The sequence below is a fragment of the Oncorhynchus mykiss genome, chromosome 8 (assembly GCF_057628025.1).
Source record: "Oncorhynchus mykiss isolate SJ-2025 chromosome 8, ASM5762802v1, whole genome shotgun sequence".
NCBI lineage: Eukaryota > Metazoa > Chordata > Actinopteri > Salmoniformes > Salmonidae > Oncorhynchus > Oncorhynchus mykiss.
In genome coordinates, this window is record NC_143029.1 from 43,641,484 (window position 1) to 43,656,658 (window position 15,175).

At 42.3% G+C, this 15,175-nt stretch overlaps 1 protein-coding gene across 4 annotated transcripts; it reads left to right on the plus strand.

Moving 5' to 3' along the window:
* Positions 1 to 466: 466 nt before the first annotated feature.
* Positions 467 to 14,886, plus strand: tmub1 (transmembrane and ubiquitin-like domain containing 1). 4 transcript variants are annotated; one of them, XM_090243460.1, is made up of 3 exons: positions 467 to 569; positions 7,966 to 8,674; positions 13,830 to 14,886. In XM_090243460.1, the coding sequence occupies exon 2, from the start codon at positions 8,011 to 8,013 to the stop codon at positions 8,671 to 8,673; it is 663 nt and encodes a 220-aa protein (XP_090099586.1). In that variant the 5' UTR covers positions 467 to 569; positions 7,966 to 8,010; the 3' UTR covers position 8,674; positions 13,830 to 14,886. The 4 variants fall into 4 exon arrangements, with proteins under 4 accessions (XP_090099586.1, XP_021468261.1, XP_021468262.1 ...); XM_021612586.3 differs by having other exon boundaries at positions 7,966 to 8,657; XM_021612587.3 differs by having other exon boundaries at positions 515 to 782; positions 7,966 to 8,657.
* The last annotated feature ends 289 nt before the right edge of the window (positions 14,887 to 15,175 follow it).

Here is a 15,175-nt window from a genome sequence, read left to right on the forward strand (position 1 = left end):
GGGGGGGGGGGGGGGGGGGGGGGGGCGACGACGACGACGACAATGCAAATAGTCTGGGTAGCCATTTGATTAGCCATTCAGGAGTCTTATGTCTTGTGGGTAGAAGCTGTTAAGAAGACCCTACTGAGTATTTCCAACCCCACTTTTACATCCACACGTACACATTTTTGTCTCATTAAGCCAACATGTAATTTATAGGCCTAATGCATTGGGGGCATTTATTTAACTTTGGAAAATGTTTTAAAACCCACAAATAATGCAAATGTCACATAAATATGAACAAATATGAATCATTGTTAATGTTTGGACAGTTTTTTTGTTTATATATACACACACATGTATACACATTATATATATATATATATATATATATATATATATATATATATATATATATATATAGACACATAATTAAATATATACACATTCACACTTTTATTTGGAAAACTTTTGATATTCCGTGACCCGGAAGTACTTTTTTAATGTTGATGACGAAATGCTGATGTAAGGAAGTGCACATCAAATTGGATAATGATTTAGCTACAATGATGCTATTTCAAATGTTAACAGTAAGTTCTACTATGCATATGTTTTGTTGAAGTATTGTTGTAGTAACACTAGTCGTTCGTTTGATTGACATTAAACTCTGGTTGATTAATATTTTGCCGTTAGAGCCGCTACAGTTAATAGTTAGCTAGCTACTATGGCTTGAATTGTTGGGATATTTGACGAATGACTGACTGACTTACCTGTTAGGGCTAGGCGGATGCTTGCTAGTCTAGGTAAGTAGCTGCTGTACTAGTTACACACTATCGTCGCCAGCAGGTAGCTAACTAGCTAGCTAAGCGAGTTTGCAGGAGATAAGTTAAAGTTAACCAACTGCCCTCATAGAGCCACGTAGCTAGGTAACTAACTAGGCCTGGCTTGTTAGCAAACTAACGTTAGATAGTTTGTGTTAGCTTTCTAGTGTAAGTTAGTCGAAGGGTGTAGTCACGACCTTGTTCACTACAACTAACTAACTAGTTGGTGGTAGCTACTAATGCAGAATTTATGGTAGGTCAGTTAACTACTTACTTTGTATCCAATAAATATTGACCAATAAATAGCCTACAGCCAGCCTATCATTACGTTCAGGATCACAGGGAGACCGATCACCACATAGCAGGACTTTTTGACCCCACAGTTGTCATTGACTGTCTGAATGTACAAGACAAGTAATTGAGTTATTATTAATATTTTTTACCAGGCAGGTCAGTTAAAAACGAATTATTATTTACAATGATGGCTTGGCAAAGGGCAAGTATATCTTTACTTTTACTTGAGTAAAATTAAAGATAACTTTTTAATAGAACATGACTTTAGTAAAAGGGAAAGTCACCCAATAAATTGGGTCTAAAAGTATTTGTTTTTAATACTTAAGTACCAAAAAGTAATTGTAATTTCTAAAATATACTAAAGTATCAAAAGTAAATAATTTCCAATTCCTTATATAAAGCAAACCAGATGCCATCATTTTTTATTTACATATAGCCAGGGGCATGCTCCAACACTCAGACATCATTTATAAAATAAGCATGTGTTTAGTGAGTCTGCCAAATCAGAGTCAGTAGGGATGACCAGGGATGTTCTCTTGATAAGTGTGTGAATTAGACAAGTGTCCTGTTCTGTTAAGCATTCAAAATGTACCAAGTACTTTTAGGTGTCAGGGAAAATGGAGTAAAACGTACATTAATAGGAATGTAGTGAATTAAAAGTTGTCAAAAATATAAATAGTAAAGTACATATACCCCCAAAAAGACTTCAATAAAAATACTTGAAAGTACTACTTAAGAACTTTACACCACTGAGTAAAAATACTTTAAATTAAGTTAGAGTTCATATGAGGAAATCAGTCAATTGAAATAAGTAAATTAGGCCCTAATCTGTGGATTTCACATGACTGGTCACATATGTAAAATAAAAAAAATGGGCCTCAGGATCTCGTAACGGTATTTTTGTGCATTGAAATTGCCAATTGATAAAATGCAATTGTGTTCATTGTTCGTAGCTTATCCCTGCCATACCATAACCCTACTGCCACCATGGGGCACTCTGTTTACAACGTTGACATCAGAAAACCTCTAGCCCACACGACGCTATAAACATGGTCTGTGGTTGTAGGCTGTCTGAATGTACTGCCAAATTCTCTTACACGGTACATCTGGCGCCGACAGAGATGGTCGCCTCGCTTCGTGTTCTTAGGAAACTATGCAGTATTTTATTTTTGTATGTATTATTTCTTACACTGTGTTACGCCAGGAAATTTTAAGTCTTATCGCATACTGCCGGGAAGTACTATTGGATATAAGAGCAACGGCAAATTACCAACATTACGAACAGGAATAGGACTTTCCCGAAGCGGATCCTCTGTTTGGACCACCACCCAGAACAATGGATCGAATCCCAGTAGGCGTCCCAAAACAACGGCGCCGCAGGAGGGGAAGACAGAGCAGTCTTCTAGTCAAGCTCCGTAGACGGGCACATGGCGCATCGCTCCCGAGCATACTACTTGCCAATGTCCAGTCTCTTGACAACAAGGTAGATGAAATCCGAGCAAGGGTAGCATTCCAGAGAGACATCAGAGATTGTAACATTCTCTGTTTCACGGAAACATGGCTCACTCGGGATATGTTAGCAGAGTCGGTACAGCCACCCGGTTTCTTCATGCATCGCTCCAACAGAAACAAGCATCTTTCTGTTAATTAAGAAGAAGGGCAGGGGTGTATGCCTTATGATTACCGAGTCATGGTGTGATCATAACAACATATAGGAACTCACATCCTTTTGTTCACCTGACCTAGAATCCCTTACAATCAAATGCCGACCGCATTATCTACCAAGAGAATTTTCTTCGATTATAATCACAGTCGTGTATATCCCCCCCAAGCAGACACCTCGACGACCCTGAAATAACTTCATTGGACTCTATGTAAACTGGAAACCATATATCCTGAGGCTGCATTTATTGTAGCTGGGGATTTTGCACGACCTGGGCTGGCAAAATTCTGGATCATTGTTACTCTAACTTCCGCGATGCATACAAAGCCCTTCCCCGCCCTCCTTTCGAACCAATCTGACCACGACTTTTTTGTCCATTTTGTTGCTGCCAGCCTACAGACAGAAACTAAAACAAGAAACGCCCGTGCTCAGGTCTGTTCAATGCTGGTCTCACCAATCGGATTAAACGCTTCAAGATTGCTTCGATCACGTGGACTGGGATATGTTCCGGATAGCCTCAGACAACAACATTGATGTGTACGCTGATTCAGTGAGCGAGTTTATTAGCAAGTGCATCGGTGATGCTGTACCTACGGTGACTATTAAAACCTTCCCCAACCAGAAACCGTGGATTGATGGCAGCATTCGTGCAAAACTCAAAGCGTGAACCACTGCTTTTAATTGTGACAAGGCGACCGGAAACATGACCGAATACAAAGAGTGTAGCTATTCACTCCGCAATGCAATCAAACAAGCTAAGCGTCAGTATAGAAACAAAGTAGAGTCGCTATTCAACGGCTCAGACACAAGACGTATGTGGCAGGGTCTACAGTCAATCACGGATTACAAAAAGAAAACCAGCCCCGTAGCGGACACCGATGTCTTGCTCCCAGGCAAACTAAACAACTTCTTTGCTCGCTTTGAGGACAATACAGTGCCCCTGACACGGCCCGATACCAACATCTGCGGGCTCTCCTTCACCGCAGCCAACGTGAGTAAAACATTTAAACGTGTTAACCCTCGCAAGGCTGCCGGCCCAGACAGCATCCCTAGCCGCATCCTCCGAGCATGCGCAGACCAGCTGGCTGGTGTGTTTACGGACATATTTAATCAATCCCTATCCCAGTCTGCTGTTCCCACATGCTTCAAGAGGGCCACAATTGTTCCTGTTCCCAAGAAAGCGAATGTAACTGAGCTAAATGACTATCGCCCTGTAGCACTCACTTCCGTCATCATAAAGTGCTTTGAGAGACTAGTCAAGGAACATATCACCTCCACCCTACCTGACACCCTAGACCCACTCCAATTTGCTTACCGCCCCAGTAGGTCCACAGACGACGCAATCACACTGCACACTGCACACTGCACTATCCCATCTGGACAAGAGGAATATCTACAGTTGAAGTCAGAAGTTTACATACACTTAGGTTGGAGTCATTAAAACTTGTTTTTCAACCACTCCACAAATTTCTTGTTAGCAAACTATAGATTTGGCAAGTCGGTTAGGACATATACTTTGTGCATGACACAAGTAATTTTTCCAACAATTGTTTACAGATGGATTATATCACTTATAATTCACTGTATCACAATTCCAGTGGGTCAGAAGTGTACATACACTAAGTTGACTGTGCCTTTAAACAGCTTGGAAAATTCCAGAAAAGAATGTCATGGCTTTAGAAGCTTCTGATAGGCTAATTGACATCATTTGAGTCAATTGGAGGTGTACCTGTGTATGTATTTCAAGGCCTACATTCAAACTCAGTGCCTCTTTGCTTGACATCATGGGGAAATCAAAAGAAATCAGACAAGACCTCAGAAAAATAATAAGTGCAAATCAATCCCAGAACAACAGCAAAGGACCTTGTGAAGATGCTGGAGGAAACGGGTACAAAAGTATATTTTTCCACAGTAAAACGAGTCCTATATCGACGTAACCTGAAAGGCCGCTCCGCATGGAAGAAGCCACTGCTCCAAAACCGCCATAAAAAAGCCAGACTACGTTTTACAACCGCACATGGGGACAATGATCATACTTTTTGGAGAAATGTCCTCGGATCTGATGAATAGAACTGTTTGGCCATAATGAACCATTATTATGTTTGGAGGAAAAAGGGGGATGCTTGCAAGCTGAAGAACACCATCCCAACCGGGAAGCACGGGGGTGGCAGCATCATGTTGTGGGGGTGCTTTGCTGCAGAAGGGACTGGTGCACTTCACAAAATAGATGGCATCATGAGGTAGGAAAATTATGTGAATATATATTGAAGCAACATCTCAAGACGTCAGGAAGTTAAAGCTTGGTCGAAAATGGGTCTTCCAAATGGACAATGACCCCAAGCATACTTCTAAAGTTGTCGCAAAATGGCTTAAGGACAACAAAGTCAAGGTATTGGAGTGGCCATCACAAAGCCCTGACCTCAATCCTATAGAAAATCTGTGGGCAGAACTGAAAAAGCGTGTGCGAGCAAGTAGGCCTACAAACCTGACTCAGTTACACCAGCTCTGTCAGGAGGAATGGGCCAAAATTCACCCAACTTATTGTGGGAAGCTTGTGGAAGGCTACCTGAAACATTTGACCCAAGTTAAACAATTTAAAGGCAATGCTACCAAATAGTAAATGAGTGTATGTAAACTTCTGACACACTGGGAATGTGATGAAAGAAATTAAAGCTGAAATAAATTATTCTCTCTACTATTATTCTGACATTTCACATTCTTAAAATAAAGTGGTGATCCTCACTGCCCTAAGACAGGGACTTTTTTACGCGGATTAAATGTCCAGAATTGTGAAAAACTTAGTTTAAATGTATTTAGGTAAGGTGTATGTAAACTTCCAACTTCAACCATAAGCAAGAATGCTGCTCATCGATTACAGCTCAGCATTTAACACCATTATACCTTCCAAATTCGCCATTAAACTCCAGACCCTGGGTCTCGACCCCTCCCTGTGCAACTGGGTCCTGGACTTTCTGACAGGCCGCCCCCAGGTGGTGAGGGTAGGAAACATCTCCACCCTGCTGATCCTCAACATTGGGGCCCCACAAGGGTTTGTTCTCAGCCCACTCCTGTACTCCCTGTTCACCCATGACTGCGTGGCCATGCACGCCTCCAAATCAATCATCAAGTTTGCAGACAACATTACAGTGGTAGGCTTGATTACCAACAATGACGAGACGGCCTACAGGGAGGAGGTGTGGGCCCTCGGAGTGTGGTGTCATGAAAATAACCTCACACTCAACGTCAACAAAACAAAGGAAATTATCTGACTTCAGGAAACAGCAGAGTGTGCACCCTCCTATCCACATCGATGGGACAGTAGTGGAGGAGTTGGAAAGTTTCAAGTTCCTCGGCGTACACAACACGGACAAACTGAAATGGTCCACCCACACAGACATTGTGATGCAACCTCAGGAGGCTGAAGAAATTTGGCTTGCCACCTAAAACACTCACAAACTTTTACGGATGCACAATCGAGGGCATCCTGTTGGGCTGTATCACCGCTTGGTACGGCAATGGCACCGCCCACAACCGCAAGGCTCTCCAGAGGGTAGTGAGGTCTGCACAACGCATCACCGGGGGGCAAACTACCTGCCCTCCTACAACACCCGATGTCACAGAAAGGCCAAAAAGATCATCAAGGACAACAACCACCCGAGCCACTGCCTGTTCACCCCGCTATCATCCAGAAGGCGAGGTCGGTACAGGTGCATCAAAGCAGGGACAGAGAGACTGAAAAACAGCTTTTATCTCAAGGCCATCAGACTGAAAAACAGCCATCACTAACAGTGAGTGGCTGCTGCCAACATACTGACTCATCTCTAGCCACTTTAATAATTAAAAATTGGATGTAATAAATGTATCACTAGCCACTTTAAAAATGCCACTTTATATGTTTATATGCCCTACATTATTCATATTTTATGTATATACTGTACTCTATACCATCTACTGCATCTTGCCTTTCGGCCATCGCTCATCCATATATTTATATGTACATATTCTTATTCTTCCCTTTACACTTGTGTGTATAAGGTAATTGTTGTAAAATTGTTAGATATTACTGCACGGTCGGAACTAGAAGCACAAGCATTTTGCTACACTCGCATTAACATCTGCTAACCATGTGTATGTGAACAATAACATTTGATTTGATTCGTAAAAGACGTTTGAGGCGTCTTATGGTAGAGAAATTAACATTACATTCTCTGGCAACAGCTCTGGTGGACATTCCTGCAGTCAGCATGCCAATTGCACGCTCCCTCAAAACTTGAGACATCTGTGTCATTATGTTGCGACAAAACTTAACTGGACATTTTAGAGTGCCCTTTTATTATCCCCAGAACAAGGTGCACCTGTGTAATGATCATGCTGTTTAATCAGTTTCTTGATTATGGTACACCTGTCTGGTGGGATGGCCCGTGATGGCACAAGGTCAGTTTGACAATCTAGATACCGCCCAAGCCTAGTTGCCGCCACTCCAAAAAAATAAGCAAAACAAAACTTAATGTATTGTTTTATATTTCTTGATGGTAAACATTGTCAGTGTAAACTGAAATGACTAAAAACAAAGTATGTTTTTGAATAAGAATCTTGGAGAACTAACAGTCACAAATTAAAAACTAGACAGTTGGAGACAATCTAAAATTCATAAAATGTCGTGTCATGTGGCCGCAATTGTTAAAATGTTTGAGTCGCTCAGATAGTATAAGAAGACGGGATAAGCCATGTCACAATGAAAAAGAACATCAAGAAATTAGCTTTAAAGCTGAAATGTTTTCTCAGCCCCAAGACAAAAAGTGTATCATTGCTTTAAAAAGCAAATTATTGTCTCTGTGACCAAGAGGGCCTTTACAAATGTTGGCCACAGCCACTACCATTTGCAGCTCAAGAACTCAATTCAACTTCCTCTTGCAAGTAACGCCCATGAGCAGTACGCAGTCAGACCAATCTATCTTAGATGCTCCTATTTTTCGGATGTCATGGAGAAATGTGCTGAATAGTGCAATTTCTGTTTTGAAACATGGTTTTTATTTATGATTTTAACAATCCATAATTGAGTAAACTTTGTGCCGTAAGAACTGAACACCTCAGCATGTTGCCTACATGAATGTCATATTTGACTAAGCTCTGGCTAGGCAAACCATTTGAGTATGTGTTAGACTGAGCCCCAACCAAATCCTTTTCCTTCCTCCCCCTTTGTTCCAGGTGCCTAGTCAAACCTTGCCTTAGTGTGGGACCCCCGGCCTGGGTATGGCTCTAATCGAGGGGGTGGGGGACGAGGTCACCCTGCTCTTTGGGGCGGTCCTCCTGCTGCTGGTACTGGTGATTGCCTGGGCCTCCACGCACACGGCCGAGCCCCCTGAAAACCTCTTCACCACACCCCCTACCTCATCCTCCTCCTCTTCAGTCTCTGCCTCCCTCCAGCTCCGGACCGCCCCCTCTGATCCGCACCCGGCTCCCAATAACATCACCACCAATGACAGCGACAGTCCGGAGTTGCCACCTACCACAACCACTCTGGTCAGCCTGACCCCACCTTTGGGGGAGGAAGGTAAGGCAGAGGCGGGAGGACAGATTCCTGAGGTGGGTGGAGAAAGGGGAGTAGAGGGGGCAGGTGGAGAGAGCAGCCTTCTGGAAGAAGAGGGGTCGGGCTTCAGGAGGGATGGTGTGAGACACCGAGAGGGCGTCGGAGGTGGCCAGGCTGGAGCCGGCCCCTCTCCTTCCCCTTCTTTCCCCACCCCGAGTCCACTAGACAGTGCCTCAAGTGACAGCCACTTCCCTGATGTGGATACTACTGCCGCTGCCGAGAGGAACATGGTCTTGCGTCTTAAGTTCCTCAACGACACAGAGAGGATGGCCCAGGTCAAGCCTGAGGACACCATTGGTTACATCAAAAGGTACCTATTCTTTTGAGGTTTGTATCTATCTATTGCATTTGGCCTATTCATTCATATGAACACTTGAGACACATTCAATTTGGTTTGCCTCTTAGTTAAGAGGGCAGCTTACAAGTAGACCTACACTTCCTCCTATTTTTTCAGGGACTATCTGCAAGTTTAAACATGTATTTTTTTATTTTATGTAATTGAACCTTTATGCAGAGACTTGCAGGGATTAACCAAGTGCAAGGCTAACTCATTCTTAACAGAGCCTTCTCACAACATTCTGTCTCTCCTTATAGACCTTGGGGATGGTGACACACATGGCAAGGTGTTTCAGGATGCTTTTTAGGCTGACTTATAGCGTCAAGGGAATCGACTTAATAGTCTTCCAAATACTTATGCAGAAACTAGGGATTTGTGGGTCGTAGTAAGATTGTTTGAATATAATCCCTATGGTGTGTTTACATGGATTCACACTGGTGCCGACCACTATTGAGGCTGGCAGAGGTGAAGGGGTGGGTGTGTATCAATCAGACCTGCGTTCATAGAACTATATTTAAATTATTTTCAAATACATTTGGCAAAAACCATTTAGATTAGGTTATTTGAAAATACATCTATATTTAATTTAGTGTTAAATGCATTTAGAAAGTATTGGCAGGCATTTACAACTACGTCTATTTGAAGAAGACTAGTTGGTTTGGGCTGTGTATTTGAAAATATCCAAAACACAAAAGTGTATTTCCAAATAAAAAAATACTGCTGCTTGTGGCAACATACTGCTGAGTCTCATTTGAAGATCGTGTACAATTTATAATGTGGTGCCCTTAACTAAAAGTTTACCCATCTGCAAATGTAATGACCCCCCCCCCCCAAAAAAAAATATCACATTTACATAAGTATTCAGTCCCTTTGCTATGATAATCAAAATTGAGCTCAGGTGCATCCTGTTTCCATTGATCATCCTTGTGATGTTTCTACAACTTAATTGGAGTCCATCTGTGGTAAATTCAATTAATTGGACATGATTTGGAAAGGCACACACCTGTTTGGAACCACCAAGACTCTTCCTAGAGCTGGCCGCCCGGCCAAACTGCGCATCGGGGGAGAAGGACCTTGGTCAGGGCGGTGACCAAGACACAATGGAGAACCTTCCAGAAGGACAACCATCTCTGCAGCACTCCACCAATCAGGCCTTTATGATAGAGTGGCCAGACGGAAGCCACTCCTCAGTAAAATGCATGACAGACCGCGTGGAGTTTGCCAAAAGGCACCTAAAGGACTCTGACCATGAGAAACCAGATTCTCTTTTCTGATGAAACCAAGATTAAACTCTTTGGCCGGAATGCCAAGCATCATGTCTGGAGGAACCCTGGCACCATCCCTACTGTGAAGCGTGGTGGTAGCGTCATGCTGTGGGAATGTTTTTCAGCGGCAGGGACTGGGAGACTAGTCAGGATTGAGGGTAAGATGAATAGAGCAAAGTACAGAGAGATCCTTGATGAAAACCTGCTCAGAGTGCTCAGGTCGTCAGACTGGGGCAAAGGTTCACCTTCCAACAGGACAACAACCCTAAGCACACAGGCAACACAACGCAGGAGTGGCTTCGGGACAAGTCTCTGAATGTCCTTGAGTGGCCCAGCCAGTGTCCGGACTTGAACCCGATCTAACATTTCTGGAGAGACCTGAAAATAGCTGTGCCGCGATGCTCCCCATCCAACCTGACAGAGCTTGAGTGGATTTCCAGAGAAGAATGGGACAAACCCCTCAAATACAAGTGTGAGAAGCTTGTAGCATCATACCCAAGAAGACTCAAGGCTGTAATCGCTGCCAAAGGTGCTTTAACAAAGTACTGCGTAAAGGGTCTGAATACTTGTGTAAATGTATTATTTCAGTTTTGTTTTTTAATACATTTGCAAAAATATCTAAACAGTTTTTGCTTTGTTATGGGGTATTGTGTGTCAATGGGGGGGACGGGGACTATTTAATCCATTTTAGAATAAGTAACGTAACAAAATGCGCAACAAAATGCACATCAAGGGGCCTGAATACTTTCCGAATGCGTTGTAAATGTAAATTATCCAAAAACTATAATAAAAAAATAAAAAAGTTTTGCATATGTCATAGCTCAGACCCTATTTTACTATAGAAAGTTACAGGGGAATTATTATCCCAGGAAAAATAGTTTTGGGGGCGGGCTCTTTGCATCTGTAACTGTGCGTCTGAGTTCCATCATTATAAACGATTCATTCATGATCATCCATAACCGTGGTAGCATCCACATTAATCTAGAAGTGCTCAAACATATTCTATTCTTATTTCCAATAAAACTAACTCCAAAATGACACTAGATTACTTAACAATTCATTTCTATTGGGCACAACAATTCCAAACACGACCAAAACAAATTGCAAATGCATCCAACAAGCTTGATGTAGTCATTGCGTGCTAGGAATATGGAATCAAATAAACTTTTGGCAAAATTTAATACACTAAGTGAATTTGTCCAAACACTTATGACCCCTTCAAATGTGGGGACTAGATACATAAAGTGATTTAATTTCTAAACATAAATCAGATAGGTATGAAAATACCCTGAAATAAAAGGTGACATATACTGTCACGTCATATAAAACATTGTATATCAAATAGAAAATGCTGGAGCAAAATGTAAAGTTTTAGCTTCACTGTCCAAATAAGTAGGGGAGTGTAGCCATTGGTTCTTGAGGAATAGAACTTATAAATAAATGTCTCATGAATTATACTGAACAATTATATAAACAAAACATGTAAAGTATTCATGAGCTGAAATAAAAGAACCCAGAAGTTTTCCATGCACACAAAGTTAAAACAAATTTGTTTACGTCCATTGCTGAGCATTTCTCCTTTGCCAAGATAATCCATCCACCTGACAGGTGTGGCAGCTTGTGCTGGAGACAATAAAAGGCCACTTTTAAAATGTGATGTTTTCTCACACAATGCCAAGTTGTGAGGAGTGTGCAATTGGCATGCTGACTGCATGAATGCCTACCAAACCTGTTGCCAGAGTACCAGGCAGATTGCAGACAGCGTGTATGGCGTAGTGTGGGCAAGCGGTGGGGTTATGGTATGGGCAGGCATAAGCTACGGTCAACAAACACAATTGCATTTTATCGATTAAAAATTTTAATGCACAGAGATACCGTGATGAGATCCTGAGGCCCATTGTTGTGCCATTCTTCCACCTCCATCACCTCATGTTTCAGCATGATAATGCACGGTCCCATGTTGCAAGGATCTGTACACAATTCCTGGAAGCTGAAAATGTCCCAGTTCTTCCATTGCGTGCATGTCACCCATTGAGCATGTTTGGGATGCTCTGGATTGACATGTACGACAGCGTGTCCAGTTCCCGCCAATATCCGGCAACTTCGCACAGCCATTGAACAGGAGTGGGACATCAAGCCACAATCAACAGCCTGATCAGCTCTATGTGAAGGAGATGTCGCGCTGTGTGAGGCAAATGGTCATGCCAGATACTGACTGGTTTTCTGATCCACGCCCCTTCTTTTTTTGTTTAAAGGTGTCTGTGACCAACAGATGCATATCTATATTCCCAATCATGTGAAATCCATAGATTTGGGCCTAATGAACTATCCTACCCCAGCAGAACCTAAAATATAAGGGCAATTCTAGCATTCTGGATGTGACACCCCCATGCAAAATCACAACTTTAATATCTTAGAGAATGGCCAAACAGAACATACATTAAATGTTTGGTGTGTGTTTCTATAGTCCCCCTTGGTGAGGGAGTATACCCCAAAAAGCATACTTTATGGATGTGAATGGCCAAGCTTTTTGGGGAGATTGAACATATTAGCATAAGTCTGAGTTCATAAGGCTTGGGTAAAAACATGGCTAGCCATTTCAAAGGAAGGCTCTACTGAACACAAAAATCATACATTTTTTTATTTTTTTATTTTCAATATTACCTTGGAGAGAAAAAACAACGGTTATGGAAGTTACACCCTTTGTTATGGATGGGACTGAGTCTGAAATAGACATTTGTTGTCGCCTGGAACATTTTATATTATTATAATTTCAGCAGAAGGTAAAGTACTTTAGGGTAGCCTGAATAATATACTGCGTAGGCTAAGGCCAGGCACCACACCCAAATAGGGGAATTTGTACTCTTTACATGTACAAAACATTAAGAACACCTTCCTAACATGGACTCTACAAGTCGTTGAAAGTGTTCCACAGGGATGTTGGACCATGCTGTGTCCAATGCTTCCCACATTTGTGTCAAGTTGGCTGGATGTCCTTTTGGTGGTGGACCATTCTCAAAATGTTGAGCGCAAACCCAGCAGTGTTGCAGTTCTTGACACAAACTGGTGCGCCTTGCACCTACTTCTATACCCCGTTGAAAGGCACTTGTCTTGGCCATTCACCCTCTGAATTACACGCATACACAATCCATGTCCCAATTATTGTCTCAAGGCTTAAAAATCCTTCATGTGTACAGTGATTGAAGTGGATTTAACAAGAGCCATCAATAAGGGATCATAGCTTTCACCTGGTCAGTATGTCATGGGAAGAGCAGGTCTTCATAATGTTTTGTACAATCAGTGTATATCACAATTAACCATAACCAGTTGAATGTAGACACAAATTTGAGATTTGTAATAAAATATACATGCGCCTATACCACCAATTCAATTGGAGACCAAATAAAACCTTGATGGAAGTTAGCTTTACAGAGAGTTTCAAGATGATCTGATGTGAGGTGCATGTTTTACAAAAACATTTTTTTTAAAAACATGGATGTTGTTACATTACAGTTGCAATCGTCCCTCTTTCTTTTTACATTACTTTAGAACTCGCAAATAAATCCCAGCACACTTCAGTGTGGTCTGTATTACTTAATTGAGATGTTAACTTCATAAACACTGGGGGACAGCTGTGTGTCCAACATAATAGCCAACATTCATACAATTTCTTACTTAAACTCGTCATATAAAGCATACATTCCAACATATAGTTCATGACATCTGCTCGATCATCTGGTCTGAGACCACTCTCGGCAGATGTCCACATGTTGCATGTGGTCTTCCCGGAGGTTAACCACAATATGAGAGTGATGGCAGCCAGCAGAAAACTACCTAACTCTGATGTAACCCTTGTCCTTTCTCCCCAACCCCACTTCAGGACCTACTTCGCCGGTCAAGAGCACCAGGTGCGCCTCATCTACCAGGGCCAGCTGCTACAGGACGATGGCCAGACACTGGCCTCATTAAACCTGTCTGACAACTGCGTCTTGCACTGCCACATCTCCCAGCACGCCACCAGGGCAGCACCAGCAGGGGCCCGGGCTGCCGACCAGGTCCACGTGGCCCTCAACGTGGGCAGCCTCATGGTGCCCCTGTTTGTGCTCATGCTGTCTGTGCTCTGGTACTTCCAGATCCAGTACCGTCAATTCTTCACCGCGCCCGCCACCGCGTCACTGGTGGGCATCACCATTTTCTTTAGCTTTGTGGCGTTTGCGGTCTATCGCCGCTGAGGTGAGTTTCCCTTTGGTACGAGCCACATCCCGGATGTTCTTAATGAGCTTCGTTAATTTGCAGTAGTAAAAGTGGCTCCGGATTGTCTCGTTCTATTTATCTGCACTGGTGTGGAACAGCAAGACAGACAGCTATTGCCTCTAGGTGTCCTCTAGTCTACCATATTATGTTATCACATGAGTGCAGATGAAGGGGAGATGAGGCCATTTTAGACTATCGAGATGTACCCTTACTTAGCTCCTCTCCCTTCGTGGCCACGATTCTCTGTGAAACAAGCTTTCTGTCACACTTTCCTTCCCCAAATGCTCCATTCATGTAAAGAGCAATGTCACCAGATGGATGTGCTATGATTTTTTTTCCCCGTGTTTTTTCTGTATAGCGATTCTCATTGTGCCTATCCTAATATTACAGTTTTTTTCTTATGTATTCTGGTATGCTACCGCCTCCAGTTTAGTTGGTGCTTGCCTGTAGATGAGTCTATTTTTGGGGCTTACCCCCTTTTGACTCGAGGCAAGACTTGGACTTGGCCAGAGGACAATTTGTCTGTTTGCCTGTCTGCAGTCTTTGTCACTGCAGTGATGGAGGTTCAACTGCTGTTGTGCTGTATGTATGTATGTAGGTTGGGACTTAAAGCCTAATTTATGTTTAAAATATGGCTTTTGAAAGGAAAAGATTCAAATTCTATTAAATCCTTCTTTTATTTACTGCTGGCTTTTGTGTGTGCATCTTTTGAAGAGGTTTTCAATATTTCAACATTGGGTTTGCATCAGTCATTGTTTTTGGGCTTGAAGCTCTATAATTCATTTTCAATATTAACCATTAATTTATTAAAGCTACAGACTGGATTTGGGAAGTTGTTCGAAGGTCATTTTAATTTGTGATATTTACCCATCGATTCTTGAATAATTGATTATCTGCACCCTAGTAAATCAATGGATTTGATTAATTAGATTCAATGCAATTTCATCTTTGTGGACTGCACAGATCCCGAAG

What these genes read in the sequence shown, in the direction of transcription:
- tmub1 (XM_021612586.3), top strand. Translation starts at nt 8,011, where the DNA reads ATGGCTCTAATCGAGGGGGTGGGGGACGAGGTCACCCTGCTCTTTGGG. An exon ending in ACCATTGGTTACATCAAAAG is followed by an intron (nt 8,658 to 13,829) that starts GTACCTATTCTT and finishes ACCCCACTTCAG; the next exon opens with GACCTACTTCGCCGGTCAAG.